General features: G+C 39.5%; 3 protein-coding genes across 13 annotated transcripts in view; 2 read left to right on the top strand and 1 right to left on the bottom strand.

The window, feature by feature from the left end:
* Positions 1-1521: 1521 nt before the first annotated feature.
* LOC110042310 (RYamide receptor-like) lies at positions 1522-3185 on the top strand. The gene has a single exon (XM_020747672.2). It carries the CDS (start codon positions 1545-1547, stop codon positions 2604-2606), a length of 1062 nt encoding a protein of 353 aa, XP_020603331.2. The 5' UTR covers positions 1522-1544; the 3' UTR covers positions 2607-3185.
* A 5190-nt stretch (positions 3186-8375) lies between these two features.
* Positions 8376-13675, top strand: LOC110042193 (RYamide receptor-like). Its single transcript, XM_089294720.1, has 2 exons — positions 8376-8973; positions 11863-13675. Exons 1-2 carry the CDS (start codon positions 8952-8954, stop codon positions 12996-12998), a joined length of 1158 nt encoding a protein of 385 aa, XP_089150846.1. The 5' UTR covers positions 8376-8951; the 3' UTR covers positions 12999-13675.
* Positions 13676-14849: 1174 nt separating this feature from the next.
* Positions 14850-16982, bottom strand: part of LOC110042256 (RYamide receptor-like) — a 25751-nt gene continuing 23618 nt past the window's right edge. For all 11 annotated transcript variants that reach the window (XM_020747610.2, XM_020747614.2, XM_020747612.2 and 8 more), the window contains one exon: positions 14850-16982. This exon is cut by the window's right edge and continues 550 nt beyond it. In XM_020747610.2, coding sequence (XP_020603269.2) covers positions 16412-16982 — 571 coding nt within the window. In that variant the 3' untranslated portion in view covers positions 14850-16411.

Raw genomic sequence — 16982 nt, 5'->3', positions numbered from 1 at the left:
TTTCAATTTACAGGTTATTTACAGGCTCCCCTTTTCAATTTACATGTTATTTACAGGTTCCCTTTTTCGATTTCCATGTTATTTACAGGCTTCCTTTTTCCATTTACATGCTATTTACAGGCTCCCTTTTTCGGTTTCCATGTTATTTACAGGCTCCCTTTTTCGATTTACATGTTATTTACAGGCTCCCTTTTTCGATTTACATGTTATTTACAGGCTCTCTTTTTCCATTTACATGTTATTTACAGGCTCCCTTTTTAGATTTACATGTTATTTACAGGCTCCCTTTTTCGATTTACATGTTACTTACAGGCTCCCTTTTTCGATTTACATGTTACTTACAGGCTCCCTTTTTCGATTTACATGTTACAGGCTCCCTTTTTTGATTTACATGTTACTTACAAGCTCCCTTTTTCGATTTACATGTTCTTTATGGGCTCCTTTTTTGATTTCCATGTTATTTACAGACTCCCTTTTTCGATTTACACGTTATTTACAGGCTCCCTTTTTCGATTTACATGTTATTTACAGGCTCCCTTTTTTGATTTACACGTTATTTACAGGCTCCTGTTTTCATTTTCCATGTTATTTACAGCCTCCCTTTTTTTATTTACATGTTGTTTACAGCCTCCCCTTTTTTATTTACATGTTATTTACAGTATTATGGCAGCCTCCCTGTATTAAATTTACATGTTATTTACGGGTTTCCAGGTTGAATCACAAGAAATTTACAGGCTATTTACAGTATTTGCAGGGACAGTTTACATGTTATTTACATGATCTCAGCCCTTTGCTTTGAAACATTTACAGTGTTTTCTTCATCATTTACATGTTTGACTTAAAATATTTACATGTTTTTTACATGAAACCTCCAAAACATGTAAAAGGGGAAAAATCATGTAAATTATTCTTTACAGTCTCTTTTTGATTATTTACATGTTAATTACATGTTATTTACATACCCTGTAAATTTTCAACTTTTCCAGTGAGTGGTCTAGAATTATTGTCCGCCTCATTAGTCATGGCGCTCGTCCCCAGATCGAGCGGTCCAGGTTCGAGCCCTGGTCGGGGATAGGGTGTTGTGTTCTTGGGCCAGACAGTTAATTCTCACATTGCTTCTCCCCACCAAGGTGTACAAATGGGTACTGGCGAATTTAATGCTGGGGGTAACCTTGCAATGGACTAGCATCCCATCCAGGGGGGAGTAGAAATATTCTCAGTCGCTCCACGCTACAGAAACCGGGATAAGCTCCGGCCTGATGGGCCACTTGGCTCGTATGCAGACTTTGCCTTTACCTACCTCATTAGTCATGAAAGTGTGCCATGACTCGACAGTTTTTCGGACATGATAATCGCCTGTTTTCTTTTTTTTTTTTTCTTTTTTTTTCGCTTTTGGAGGTATCTTGCTGGAAGAAATGTCCATTTAAAGGAAAAACATAATAACTCAGTCATAACAGTATGATTTGACTGAAAACCTGCATTTTTATCCAAAAGGGCCACCAAAATAATAACGATAACGATTCTGTTCATCAACAGGATATTCCATGCCTGCTAACATGACGAGTAATTCTATAGAAGCGCCTCCTGTGGGTTTCCAGGTCCCTCGCAACATTCAGATGGGAGTTACAATCCTTGCCGTCATTCTTTTCATCCTGGCAATGATCGGTAATACTCTGGTGATTTACATCGTCTTCACAGTAAACCACATGCGCAGCTCAACAAACATTCTCATCGCCAACATGGCCTTTGCCGATCTTCTCATGACCATAGATATTCCGTACATACTCAAATGGTTCTACGTGATGAGCAGTTGGTTTAGCACGTTCATGGGCACTGTGTTATGCAAGTTCTTTCACGCTGCTCAGGTGGGATCCCTTGCAGCCTCAGTGTTCAGTCTAGCGGTGATTTCCCTCGATCGCAGTTTTGCTATCCTATGTCCCATGAAAAAAATAATGACTCGACACGTTGTGCGTTTCGCGATCGCCATGACGTGGCTAGGTGCGCTTGCGTTAATGTTTCCAGTCATGATAGCCACCAAGAATATACAGCTGGAGGGAGGGGATGGTATGATATGCAACGAATATTGGGCACCGATGTCATCCAAAGTTTACATCACAGTCCTTATCGTTATTGCTTACGTTATTCCACTGATAATCATCGCCTTAGTCTACTGTCTGGCTGGGTTACGTCTTCGTAGCAGAAAACTCCCAGGGCATCAAAATCCGACAGCACAGAAAAAAGTCCAAGCCTCGAGCAGACGCGCGACTACAATGTTGATAACAGTGGTTATCATTTTCACTCTGTCGTGGCTTCCGTTTCAAACACTTGAGATGATGAGAACTTACAATTCAACCCTTTTCCGCAAAATTCCCATGAAAGTCCGTTTTGTCATCCCGTGGTTTGGTTATTGCAACAGCGCTATCAATCCAGTTCTTTATGTGATATTCTCAGGAAATTATCGCCGCGAGTTTTATCGAATTCTCTGCAGGGGGACAAGTCAGCAAAACCGTTTTAAGGTGATTGTTGCTGGTGGATACACTCCGCGTAAAAGACGACATCATGCCAGTGCAGAACCAAGACACCTGGAGTGGGACACTCCTCTTTAACCTGAAAGCAAACAGGCAGGACAGCCAACCAAGCAACCGACCGACCGATAGACAGACTGACAGGCAGGCAAGTGGACGTACTTGCTGATTAGATGGTTTGCTTAATGACTGGATGACTGACTTGTTGACTGACAAACAGACAGACAGACAGACAGACAGGCAGAAGGGCTTGTGCGAGCAAGCTGGAAGCAGGCTCACTGGGTGGTTGGCTGGCTTGCTGAATGACTGGAAGACGACTATTGACAGACAGACCGACAGACAGACAGACAGACAAATAGAGAGATGGACAGAAAGACAGTTACGGAAACAAAACCTAACAGTAGTGAGGGGCTCATGATTCGCACCTCTTTGGGGGAACCATTTACATAAAGTGGGTATCCGGAACACGATGACGTCACAGAGCATTATAAGTTGGCGCGCACAGTCTTCGTTAATCTATTACGGAATAAAGTAAGTCGAAGCGCGCGAAGACAGACAAAAATGACAATGATTGCTTGAGACATATTGCTCAACCCTAATGCTTGGGACAGTAGGTTCACTCAAGCTTGCCCGCTCTCTACCCACGCCGATTGGACAGTAAAGACTATTATGTTTTTCAAATAAAAGCGCGCTTCCATTTAAGGGACCGTTCATTTTTTATCAGGTAGGGGGGGCTGGTGAGATTTGGGGGGGGGCCATGCGAAAAAAAATGGCTTTCGAAGGGGGGCCATCCCAAAAAAATAAGGGAAAAGGGGGGGGTCACGTGAAATATTTTAGTAAAACTTTAAAATGGCATAATGTTTGAATATCAAAAAAATTGCTATAGAATAAACATAGAAGGCAGGATACAAATTTATTACAAACTTTCATTCTGCTTTAAAAAAACGTTTGGCGACAAAAAAGCATTTGTAGCTACTGAAAAGAAGTATTTAACACTGTTATTTTCGAATGCAACTTTCACTGGCACTCATCTTCATCTTCGCTGTCGTCGAGTTCTTCGTCGCCGCTTGTGCTGCTATGGGAGTCTCTTTCACCGATGCTGCAAGAAGCAGCAATGCTTTCCGTCAGAGTGTACTCTTCAGGGTACATGAAGGTGTAGACATAATCTATGACTTCCTGCTCAAGGTTGGTGGTGATTCTGCTTCTTGCAGCATTGGTGAAATAATTCCCTTCCAAGAGCTGTGCGATGTACGGCCCATCTCTTCTAAATAACGACGTGGCAACATCCTCAACTTTAATACACCCTTCCGGGACGGCCGTTCTAGGAGGGTACACAAGGCATTGTGGAAGATCATTTCCTAGCGGGTTTCCGACACAGATTCCATGAACTCGTTGGACGTTGTTTTCAGTCCGCTTCCTCTTTCTTGCATTTGACTTTCTGCGGTTTTCTTTTTTCCTTCTCCTTTTGTTGATGTGCTGTGCATTTTTGAGTATGCCCTTGAATATGCTGTTATAATTGCTCTTATTTTCTAGTGCTTCCATGTCCTGCGTGACCTTCGTCAACTTAGCTTCTATACATTTGATCTGTTTTACATTAAAACTGTGGGCATTCATCAATTCAGATGAGGGAGATGCCAATGAGAGCCCAAATGCCACACGCTCAGGGCGAGCCATAACTAGGAGATCCGAAATTGACTTCTCTTTCTTTTGATTTGTTTTTCAAACAACAGCTCTCTGTAGTATAGGGATTGTAAATATTGTCTTCACAGTGAGCACAAAACGCGAAGTAGGGGGATAATAGAGAAATATTAAAAAAGTTGAAATCTAAATATTGTTTGTTCAATTTTTTTTGGGGGGGGGTCATCCCAAATAATGACCGCTATAAGGGGGGGGCCACGTGAAAAAATTGGTAAGCTGAGGGGGGGTCATGCGATTTTTAAATGGTGCTTCCCAAATCCCACCAGCTCCCCCTCCCTCATAAAAAATGAACGGTCCCTAAGCAAGGAATTATCATCATCATTTCATTTGCCACACTTTACTGCCGAGTCGCAACAATCGAAATATTTCACAGTTTATTCAGTCATCTTGCTTACAGAAATGTATTCGAAATCTATTAACAGATTTGATTAGAATTATAGTTGACAATTGCCGGGATTAATGTACATTAACACAGAACAATATTTACATCCCCATTGGTGTCTCTAAAGTCTGCGATTAGTAATATTGGCTTCGACGATCTTACCAATTGAAATTAATTACGTGAAGCATTGTTACGTCATGTCGCATAAACACGTCACGCATTAATTTCGTGTTAGAACGAAACATACATCATTAATAATAAGAAATGATAGTAACAGTAACAAAAAGGCGGCGAGGAGACCTCAAAAAACCCACCAGGCTTATAGCGGAGGTCACCTTGGTTATTGATATGCATTTCAAATTTTAAGTTCTGTGTGCTCAGCAGAACTAATTCACTGTTTCATTGCAATTCACTTGATAGAAAAAATTCTTAAGCTCTGGTTTATTCTAATCCTGAAAATGGCTTTGTTGAATGGGAACGATCTGCTTTGAACGCTTGTTGAACTATATGAGAATATATGACACTCGAAATAAATTAAAGTTATTCGCCGTGACTAAAGATGAGCTTGTATTTTATAACCTTAACATTCTATTTGTCTTTTTTTCTACAAAAGCAGTTGCCTTGTTTTGTCATTATAATTTAGCCTTCAGTCTCCTTTTCTGCAGTACCAATGTGTAACTATCAATAGTTCGGTTTTTCGCTCTTAGACGCTACTATACGAAACAAAAAATACATCAAACGAACTATATTTTATCATTAAATTAATACAGCTACCATGAACTCTTTTCGCTTAAATTATTCACGGTAATATATTATTATTATTATTATCATCATCATCATCATTCCGTAATAAATTAACAAAGGCCCTCACGCACTAACTTATCACGCTTTGTGACGTCATTGTTTTCTGGATATTGGTCCCCCTCAAAGAGGCGCTAATCTTGCGCCCCTCACTACTGCCACCGACTGACTGACTTATTGACCGACAGATGTCGTTGTTAGTTAGATCCAGAAAGTAGCTGTAATAAGGAGATGGTGGTAAAGCATATTCTAACGGTTGTCACAAAATTAGTGTACTGGAGACAGTTATGATTAGAGATTCCATGAGAAATTCAAAACACTGCTCTCATCTCAATCCGGCTTGATTAGTTCGAAAGGGATTTTACTTAGGGTTAGGATTAGGGTTAAAAGTGTAAGGATTTGTAAAATGTTGAATAGTATTTAGAATCTTTTTCATTTTTTTAACTAAACACTTCGCTGATGTACTCTTTCCTATTTTTTCATATCATATTCACTCGAAGTACGATGGTAACTTCGAACTTAAAGAAGTAACAATGGTTAGAACTATACTTAAGGAATCCGTCAGATTCAGATGTCGGTGAGATAAAAATTGAAATCAACGAGGCTTAAGACTTAAGTCATAGGGCAAACACTGGGTAAATGACTTGCCAATTCTATGTGTAGTTAAACTTATCATCCAATTACACTCTGTAAATTATAATTTGTATAGTAGCTGTGAGTAGGTAAGGGGCTAAAGCAAGATCCAAATTAGACATTCTTATACGAAAAATAGTGTTTACTCAAGAATAATGTTTTGTAAGAGCGTCTAAGTTAAACTTTCAGAACTTTCCATAGACCAATTTAGGAAGGAAGTTTTTCAGCCGAGACCTAGAAGAACATTCTGGTACATTCTGTGCCTTATGTAATTACTCTGGCTTAGAAATCGTTTAATACTACATTTGGCTCTTTAAGGAGGTTTCTAGATTCTCAAAGTGTACTTATACATAATAGCCAAAGTTTCGTCCGTACAGGTGAAAAACTTAGTACTGTTTGCTACTGTTAACGGCTATGATCTTTCTACGAACAACCTGCTCTGTATCGACATTCGTACCACATGGTGCAGGCAAACGCCAAATGAGGCAATTTCTATTCAAGATGGATGACTTCGTAATTGTCATACGAATCAGTCTTATAGAAAAAAAAGCCACCCATGTTAACAGTTTGCTCTTAGGTGATTTGTGTTGTATAGCGATATGAGGGGTAAAATGAAGGTGAAACGAAAAGTCACATTTCAAAAAAAAAATTAAGATAAACGTCGAATGGTGAATACTGTGAAAAATACTCCGAGCTATACTTCAACTTATTATCTAATTGGTCAAATTTCCCAAGGCATTTGTACAGTAACTATGAGAAGGAAATAAAAGCAGCTAAATCAAGACACATGATAGACTTGGATGTTATCTCAGTTGCATTAAACAGGACATTTTAAAGATGTTAGAAAAATTTCTCACTTATTTTTGCAGTGAAGCATTTGCAGTGATTGATTTTTGCTGTTCTTAAGTATACAAAGCTCTCAATAGGGCTAAGTATAACAAAGAAAGCAATTTTTACACCTCTGTTGTGTGTAAAACGAGACGAAAGTATAGGCGCTAGTCAATAAAACCTGTCGTTCAGTAACGGTCCACGTAATATGTCAATTATGATAATATCAAATACGAAAGGCCGTGTTTGACCACATTATCAAACAGCGAGAAGAGAGTTGAAAAATACGAGACGCACCAGAGTATTTTTGACGAACTTCGATGTGGCCGGGTTCTTGCGTGTTAGATAAACCTCTTCAATCGCAGCTAAAACTAAGGCGAAAACGGAGAAATAAGCTCGCAAAAATCTATGTTAGCATGTTGCAATCAGATATACAGGCACCGTAACAGTCATAATTTCCTTATTAACGTGCTTGATTCTCACAAGATTTAGAGAGCTCACCCGACTTATCCTCCCTCCAGAACTTCCCTCGTTTTGCCGGGTCGTGATTGAAGACATAGACAATGACACATGGGCGCGAGTAGATACGAAACTTCTCTTCTCCTGTTCAACTCAAAGTTGAAGTCAAAGTTTCCGTAACCTTTATTTACTCTCGGCAGTGTTCACTGAACAAATGACCCAAACTGAGCATAGCATTGTTAAGAATCCCAACTGCAGTAGAGGCAAACCAGAGACCGCTGGATTGCGAGTCCGACGCGCTGACCACTCGAGCAAACTGCCTCTTATTTTCATTTGCTGGTTTCAGTTCGCCAATAATTCCACACCCACCCAAGTACTGGGAAGAGAACTCATAGACCATATTCGTATTAAAATGTCATTTGCGTTTGAAAAAACTCTTCCGCATTAGCCTCGCTTGCAAGCTAGTTCCAGTCCAATACCGGGAATACGAATGTGGTCTATTGCTTTCTGCATCATAAAGTGCTGTCTTATACTATTTGCCGCTCGTTTTCAGCGGGCTCGCCGCTTTCATTTTGTCGTCCCGCCATCTATATGACCATGATTTTCAGCATAACCATGTTTTTTTTGGATTATTCTGCAGGTTCAGTTTGACACTATTGCAGTGGTATTAATTTTGAGCTTTCTATATTTAAAACATTCTACGGAGGCCACTTTGCGCGGAAGCACACAGATGACCGTTGTCGGGAGATTTTAACAAGAGTATATGGATCAGCAGACGATTGAGACAAAATTCTGTCCGATATAAAGAAGTGATAATTATGAAAAGTTGACCGACATTCGAAGATCCGATTGTACTGTAAATAGACTGACAATAACAAACGTTTTAATCATGATATGGTTTGGTATCGATTTTACTTGTAAGAAAAGTGGTTTGGACGCGGGGGCTCTTGTTTGGCCGACCCAAACAAACAAGAGTGCGCCTGTTGATTCAAGCGCCGAAATCAATCAATTAACCTGATTCAATTTAACTGTATTAAAGTATACAGTTTACAATAAAAAAAACGTTTACTTGTCAAATAGTTCATAATTTATGCATTAGGTTCGGCGCATAAAGAGTTCGAAATCTGACACATTATAAGCTGCGCCACAAAACTGACAAAAATAAATCTGTTCGTTCATCAATAAGGGAACTTTAGTCGTCCTTATTTCTCTTTTTTTTTCCTGCTCTTTTTAAAATAACACAAAGTGTTCCTTTACGTTTAAACTGACCCTTGAAATGAGATGGGCTTCCTGAAGTCTACAATGCGTGAGCTTTTTCATTTTATTGCTGAGTTTTTTCTTTTTTTACCTCATGTGTCATCTATTTAGCTCATGCTGTTTCAGAATCGAATAATTTAAGCTCGTGAAACGTGCGAGTGGGAGTGATGATCCACCTTTGATTGGCTTCGAACAAATTTATCAAACAATTTACAAGTTTGCCATCTGCTTTCATCTTCCGTTGAATCTTGTCTTAGAGCAGGCATCTGTTCAAATTATACAGTTTATGAGTAATCTTTTCTTTTGGACCGGGCACTTTGTCGCCCGCAGAATCGCGATTAAGGTGTTGCTTTGTGAAGCGGACAAGAATGAACACAACGGTAAACCAAGGTAAGTAAAATGCAAGATTAAAAGATTGTTTTTCTTCTCTTTCCTCAGTTTTCGCGCAACCAAGGTGAAAGCACCCATAGTTTCTTGTGACATGAAATTCTGCGTCAGGTTATGCAAACGAGGTAAAGTCGAGCATTCAGGAATTGTCTTATAGTTGCCACTTTATCTTCGCGTTGCAATTCTTTGTCTCACAAACACTGAGTGAGCGTTGTACTCTCAGTCTCTGCATTTTCGAATTCTCACTTTCAGTTTAAGATGTCCGTGTAAACTCCTTGATTGGAGGTGATCAGCTAGAACAGCCGGCTTGTTATGTTTCACAGTGCGGAATTAGAATGAAAAAAAAAAATCCATCGTTTCTTGTTCCTGAAACCAAACCCAGGAAGGCTGACAGATGTAGATGAGTTTTCTAGTGGCTGATGTGCAGCTTAAATGAGTGTATGACTCATCTTCCTTGTCCCAGTCTATAGGAGATAGCTATAGCCTCATTTGAGTTAATCTATTACTGGCTGTGACGCAGTTAAGTTGCGAATCCATACCGGTTTCTACCGTTTTACGATAATTGATCAGTTTTTTTCAGAATGGCTCATAAACCCAGGAAAGGGAACTTTAGAGAGTGAGAATTCCAAACATATTCCGGGAAAGATGACCTGCTTGCGTCTTCGGCGCTCGTTGTATCGAAAGTCGGTCACGTTTCTCCTAGATCTGCGTCTGTGACGGTTAGAACGCCATGCTAAATTGAATGTTGAACATGTGTGTTATGTCCAATGCTCATCAGAGCTTATTGAAAATAAGAAGCAACTCTAACACAAAATCAAATTCGCAAGGAAAGAGTGTTACTCGGAAGTTGTAAAATTAATGGTAAGGTGATTTTCTTCCTAATTTTAATTTTGAGAGACAAGCCCAAGAAATTAAGCCTCTTATAAATGCATTTGGAGTAGAGCCCTCAGAATGTCAACTTTTTGTAGACCCTTTTTTTTTATTAACAACTATAGATATAAAACATTTCTATTCAACTACAATATTTGAGGCATTCTTTTAGTATTGATATCTCAGAGAAAAGCTAGAGACTGTTGTAGTTCGTCACTATCATCTGATAGAAAATTGCTTGCGTTTTTCATTAAACCTCTTGTGTAAACAAACCGTTTTATTATTCTTTTTGAAAGCCTGACTGAAAGCTTTCAATCGCACACATTAATTTAAGCACGTTGGCGCCCAAAATGTTCCCACGTAAAGAGTTTTTTAAAAGTTGCCATGCAGTAAGGTAAAGACCAACTTTTGCCAAAAAGGTAACAAAAATAGGGGGTAACCGGCCTCTAATTCGAGATAAGGCACATTGAAGACGAAGTGCTACATTAGTGACGTTTAGATCAGGAGGGCGAACTCATTTCCACATAACTAGGTCTATAAAGTAAACTTTTGCAGCCCGTTCGAATAGGCGTTGGAAAAGAATAAATATTACTCCTGCCCATCCACATTTCGTTCACCATGGCAGAAAAGGCGAAATATTTGTTACTTCCCACTTACAGATTTTTCCAGTTTCTTGTTAAAAAGGGGAAAATAATCAAAGGAAATTATATGTGAAAAGGAAAGAGGGAGTAGTAAGGCTGCATAGAAACAATTGGCGCGAACGTCCTCGATGACTTAATTAACGCGGCGCGAGGCCAGATGATCGGGCATATTCTATGATCAAAGTTTATTAGTTTGCAGACTGCCAACGTCAAAGGCTATAATTATGAGACACTTTATATTCAACATGAATGATCTTTTAATTGTCTTACGCATTGGCCTTGACAGCAAAAGCAATCATGGCTTTTGCTGTCGAGGCCAATGCGTACGCGTAAGACAATGATCCAGGTTAACAATTTGTCCTTCTAGTCCGTTTTCGCCAACGATAAGTACCTTGATCTTCTCTTGGTTTTCACCTATTTAATCGAGTAAAGGCAAAATTGTGGAACGATATGAGGGGAAAAAGTGAAACAAGAAGTCAAATTGCAAAAGAAAGGTCAATACATATGTATATTTTTTTTCGTTTAATGTGAAGTGGCTTTTTCTTTTTGTTGAACTCGCTGGCCCGAAAATTAAGTCAAAACAACATCCTGACAACAATATATACACATCGGACGAAAGGCAAATAAAAATTTAAGGGCAGCCCTGATCGCAAATCTTTGAAGAGTCGAGCTGCAAAGACAGAATATAAATATATTTCACTAAAGAACCTAGCACAGTTTATCAGATTATCACCCACAGAAAAAAAGTGCTCTGTTTGATTTAGACGGCTTGTTGTCGGCGACCCATTTAATATTTGAAGACTGAATTAATAGATGAATAACTTTATTTAAGTGTCAGTGGTATATACAAGCTAGAATATACGAACAATTATTCTCGTCACATGGTTTGAAAAATTTTTTGTAAACGAAGCTTCGTTTACAAAAATTTTTCAGACCTTGTGACAAGAATAATTGTTCGTTTATTTATACACAAAGGTCAAGAATGAGCGTACATAGTCAAGCTAGAATATGTTTAGAATAAAATGACGATAAATAACCATGTTAAAATTAAACAAATGAGAATAAGAATAAGCTGTGTGAAAATAATGAAAGTATCAGGTATCAGGCGGTACACATGTGACAATAAGAACGCGTCGTTCTTAGGAACAGTATATCTGTATCACTTATTCTGTTTCTAGAAAAACTTTGTCAATCGCTAGTCTCTCTTATTTTCAGTTGCGCTGAGCCTGCACAAAGGCTAGTGACCGAGAGATATCGGATGGAGTGTTTTCCCGTTACAAACTGAAGATAGAACAGACTCAAACATCCCACAGTCAGTTTTATTTTCTTTTACCTAAAAGAAACTAGCAAAGGCTCTGATATTTACTATTTTTATTATCAGGACTTTCCATGCTCCCTAACATGACGAATAATGCCACAGATGCGCCTCCTGAGGGATTCCAGGTCCCGCGCAATATTCAGATCGGAGTCACAATCCTTGCCGTCATTGTTATCATCCTGGCAATGATCGGTAATACTCTGGTGATTTACATCGTGTTCACAGTAAACCACATGCGCAGCTCAACAAACACTCTCATCGCCAACATGGCCTTTGCTGATCTTCTCATGACCATAGATATTCCCTACATACTCAAATGGGTCTACGTGTGGGACAAGTGGTTTGGCACGTTCATGGGCACTGTGTTATGCAAGTTCTTCCACGCTGCACAGGTGGGATCCCTAGCCTCTTCAGTCTTTAGTTTAGTAGCGATCTCACTGGATCGCTCTTTCGGCATCCTATTTCCAATGAAGAAGATAATGACTCGAAAAGTTGTGCGCTTGGCGATCGCCATGACGTGGCTAGGTGCGCTGGCGTTAACTGTTCCACTCATGATAGCGGTCAAGAATACACAGCTGGGGGGGATGGAGTATTTTAGCTGCAGAGAGAACTGGCCGCCGATGTCACAAACAACCTACAATACATTTTTATTTACAACTGCCTACATCATTCCACTGACCGTTGTTACTGCAGTTTACTGCCTGGCGGGATTACGTCTTTGGAGAAGAAAACTCCCTGGACGTGGTAATTCAACTGCACGAAGGAGAGCTCAAGCCTCAAGTAGACGCGCGACTGCCATGTTGATAACAGTACTTGTTATTTTCACTCTTTCCTGGTTTCCATTTCAAGCCTTGGAGATGATAAGAGTTCTTAATCCGCAGATATTGAAGGACTTCACAATTCCCGTGGAAGTTCATTTTGTAATCCCGTGGTTTGGTTATTGTAACAGCGCTATTAATCCAATTCTTTATGTGATATTCTCAGAGAATTATCGCCGCCAGTTTTATCGGATTCTCTGTAGAGGGCCAAGCCGAAGGGATCGTCACAGAAATATGATCATCAAGAGCTTGGGAGCAACTCAGACTACGCCCCTATCGCTGGGGTTGTCGATGGCAGCACATATACCACTCAAAGAGCTAAAAGCAAAATCTAACCAACAGGGACAAGCGATTGTCAATAAAGGTCTTGATCTTTTGTAGATGTAATTCTAGCTTTCATTTTCATTGTGGTTGAAATGCCTCTACTGTAAATTATAGCATTTATTATAGTTAAGTTTCTTCTCGTTTATTTTATAATTTAGCTAAGTTAAGTTTGGTTTAGTTTAGTTTAGTTCATATCGTTCGTTTCGTATCGTTTAGTTTAGTTTCATGTAGTCTAGCCCAGTTTAGTTCAGTTCAGTTTAGTTAAGCTCCGTTTAATTTAGTTTAGTTTAGTTTAGTTTACTTTAGTTCAGTTTACTTTAGTTCGCACTATTTCGTTTCGTTTGTTTTGTTTTGTTTTGTTTTGTTTAGTTTTGTTTACTGTAGTTTATCTGGGATGGCCTTATTTAAATTGCCATAGCTTACAGATGAACTACACCGTGTTCGATTTTGACATGTATTTTTTATTTGTTATTTTCTCAAGTCAGTTATTTCGACACAGAGAACAGAACTAGTGAATAGCACGGAAGTGTCAAAGTTGCCTGGATGTTTTCGCAGAGGGTGAAAATGCTTGTAAAGATGGCTTCGAGAGGCCAATTTGCGCCACAGGATCAGTTATTTCTGGACCGGTCTGGGATTTCTGAAGTCGGAAGTGAGCATTTAGACACTCATATCTTAGCGGGTTTGTGTGATAACTTAGTAAATTAGACGAAGAAAAATAAACCTTATACATGAATGCTATTTTGTGAGCCTGTTACACTTCCCTTCCATTGTCCTAAATCTTTTTTCTCTTTTACACCCATACAAGAGTGATGTTGATTCCTCGTTATAAAGCTTTTACACCTTGAAAGTTACCAGATGGCATTTTAGACTTAAAATGGAGCCGAAGATGCCCCCTCCCCCTTCCCACCCCCCTTCACATACGCCTTACCTTAACACCACGCCAAAAGTTGTCAGTCAACGACTTCAGGGAAAAATACCCGCGGGCGCAGGTCTTCGAGACATCGACGGGCTCTTGTTACCGCGAATGTTGATTTGAATTTATTTTAAGCCAAAAATAACGAAAGGTTGCGATTTATTTATGAAAATAATGATTGTGCGGAATCCAGACAAGGGTGAGGTTTATACCGACATTCAAATGGAACGGAAATTTCCAAGCAAAAATGTTCGAAAATTTGGGGATACCTCACGAAGTTGTCCTCTTTTTCGGAAGTTATGCAAAGTTACAATTTTCTACACGTTATCAGCTAAAACATCTAATTTTTGGGCAGAACGATTTGCGCTTTGTTTCAGTTTTTGGCTTGATGACTGCGGGGAAAATTTTCCTGATTTTACCGGTCAAGTTTGTACGATTCTCGCGAATTCCAAGGCTCGAGAAATTAAATCCAGCCTTGAAAATGTCAGTCAGGCCATTCCAAGGTCTTCAAGGATACTCAGACAGAGACGTTACTAGAGAACCTATTTTAAGAAAGCCCTGCAAGTTTTCAGGGCCAGACAGGGAGTGAGACGGGCAGTGAGGTGCAGTATTGCGAACGAGTCTAAAAACAAAATTCGTGGGCGCGTGTATATATGGAATTTCTCCTCGGCTGTTCAACTCGATATCTCACAAGTTAGGGCAACGATTGGGTGAGATATAAGGTTGGACACGAGAAGAGAAATTCAAATCATATCTACAAGCAACCATGTATTATTATATAAAAATACTAATAACGACAGTTTTGACGATTTTCTGAAGACTTCCGACCACTTTCCGGAGATTTCCGAAGATTCTCCAACGTTGTCGAACATTTTCCGAAGATTGCCAAAGATAATTGAAGATTGTCGAAGACTTCCGAGGAAGATCCAAAGATTTATAGGCGATTATTAGTCAGTGGCAACACAAGCTACTTGGAAAAAGTTTCAGACTACGAATGACAGACACGTTCAACACACAGTTTATTAGACCTGGATGAAAAAGATAAGATTGAGTCTGTACTTCACAACTGGTCTTGCTAAAGCTATATCATTGTCTACTTCCTATTTACATATAATTTCACAATTCTAAATTGACTTTTCTTTAAGATATTATACAGTGAGCTATTTAGCTAGTGAGCTATTGTCACAATTTATGATTGGAAAAGTTCTTAACACTTTTTTTTTTCGCCCGTCTATGATGGCGTTTGTAAGTTCCGTCAGTTGTCTGTCCTAATGCTCCGAGAAGGACGTTGATTTAGTTATAGATGTACAGTGTTTCCCGAGACGAACAAAGAACTTTTCGAACATCGCCCAAAGCGATTCCCAAACATTATTCAAAGTGTTTGATTGTCCTTTCCGAACAGCAATGCTTGTAACAATAGCCTTATAGCAATAGCAATTTTAACAGAGAAACACTACAACTTTTAACTCTCCTGACCATCTTCTACACAAACGTACTCGTAAGATGTGTTCTTCTTTACTACAGCTTTACTGTACAGAACTTAATCGCACGACCTCTCTTGCCGCACTTGGTTTAAAATATTTAGTCCCATCTCTTCTGAAAACAGGCCTCAAGATCATGCTGATCATTAATTAGAAATTGACTGAACAAAATGCACGGCCTCGAATTGATGCCAACACCAAACATTTCTGGATTCCATCTTTGTGCCCCTGGGAGTCTAGGAAAGTTTAAGCAAGCAACAAAACGCAATTTTTCCTTAAAGGAAACAAAGAGTTTTGTACCAACTGAAAGCGTTCACCACTTAACCTACAAGATATGTTAATCGCTCAAAAGGATATCAAGCTTTAGCAGTTGAGATCACCACCCTCCAGGACAAGTCTAATCAGAGACACCTTGGAAAAACGTAACAGGCTCAATTGTTTATCAGTCTGTTATCAGCATTTTGAACTGCCGTGCATCTGGGTTTAAGGGTGCGTGTGTTTTACCATATCCTGGAATAATAATTACACTGCTCAAGTATCCGTTCGATTGATCCTATTCCAGAATGCTCGGATTGTATCTCACGCATTCTACTATAGGAAGTGGAATACTCGCTGTAACAGCGTTACTTTGCGCGGCGTCGCGAAGAAAACTGGTTACTTCGCAATTGACCACACTCGCGTATTCGGAAACGGTACGAAAGAGGCACTCCCTCTCCTTTCCTTCAACGAAAAGTAGAAGAATTGCTTCAAAAAGGTAACCAAGACGTTCGGACGCAACAGCTACCCTGGAATATTCAGGAATATATTTTTATTCTGCCGGAATTAGGCCAATCAAACACACTCTTTCGTGATTGAGTTTCTATACTCATGCTCTCGGAACCGACAGATCTAAGTAACCGTAGCGTTAAGTATTCATATCGAAAGAATATCGATCCAAGCAAATGAAAAGACTATAAAAAGCATTAGGATTCCATAGCGAAAGCAGAAAAAGTGTTTGAGAGTTGCTTTGCCATGTTACGTTACAATGAAAGATAAGGAACAGATCCTCTGTTGGACTGTTCTTGTTAAGCTTGGACTCAGGGTGTCTCTGGACTTCCTCTATTATGATTCGCTTCTTCCCTCAGTTTCTGGAGTGGTATGCTAACAGCTAAGGAACTTCCTCTAGACAGGCGCGTCATTCGCGTCGTGCTCCGGCTCGCAACAGTTGTGTTCCTATAACGCTCTATTCGGCTTGGCCCTTTGCAGAGAATCCTGTTAAATTCGCGGCGATAATTCTCTGAGAATATCACATAAAGAATTGGATTAATAGCGCTGTTACAATAACCAAACCAAGGGATGACAAAATGGACTTCCATGGGAATTGTGAAGTCCTTCAATATCTGCGGATTAAGAACTCTTATCATCTCCAAGGCTTGAAATGGAAACCACGACAAAGCAAAAACAATCACCACAGTTATCAACATGACAGTCGCGCGTCTGCTGGATGCTTGGGCTTTTTTGTGCGCCATTAAATTTCGATGTCCAGGAAGTTTTCTGCTCCAAAGACGTAGTCCCGCCAAGGTATAAACTATAGTGATAATTAACATTGGAATGATGTAGGTAGTTGTAAATAAAAATGTATTGTAGGTTTTTTGTGACAGCGGTGGC

This window comes from Orbicella faveolata, unplaced genomic scaffold (genome assembly GCF_042242905.1).
Source record: "Orbicella faveolata isolate gen_17 unplaced genomic scaffold, um_ofav_v1 contig_25, whole genome shotgun sequence".
Classification (NCBI taxonomy): Eukaryota; Metazoa; Cnidaria; class Anthozoa; order Scleractinia; family Merulinidae; genus Orbicella; species Orbicella faveolata.
This window is presented reverse-complemented; position numbering and strand designations above follow the sequence as displayed.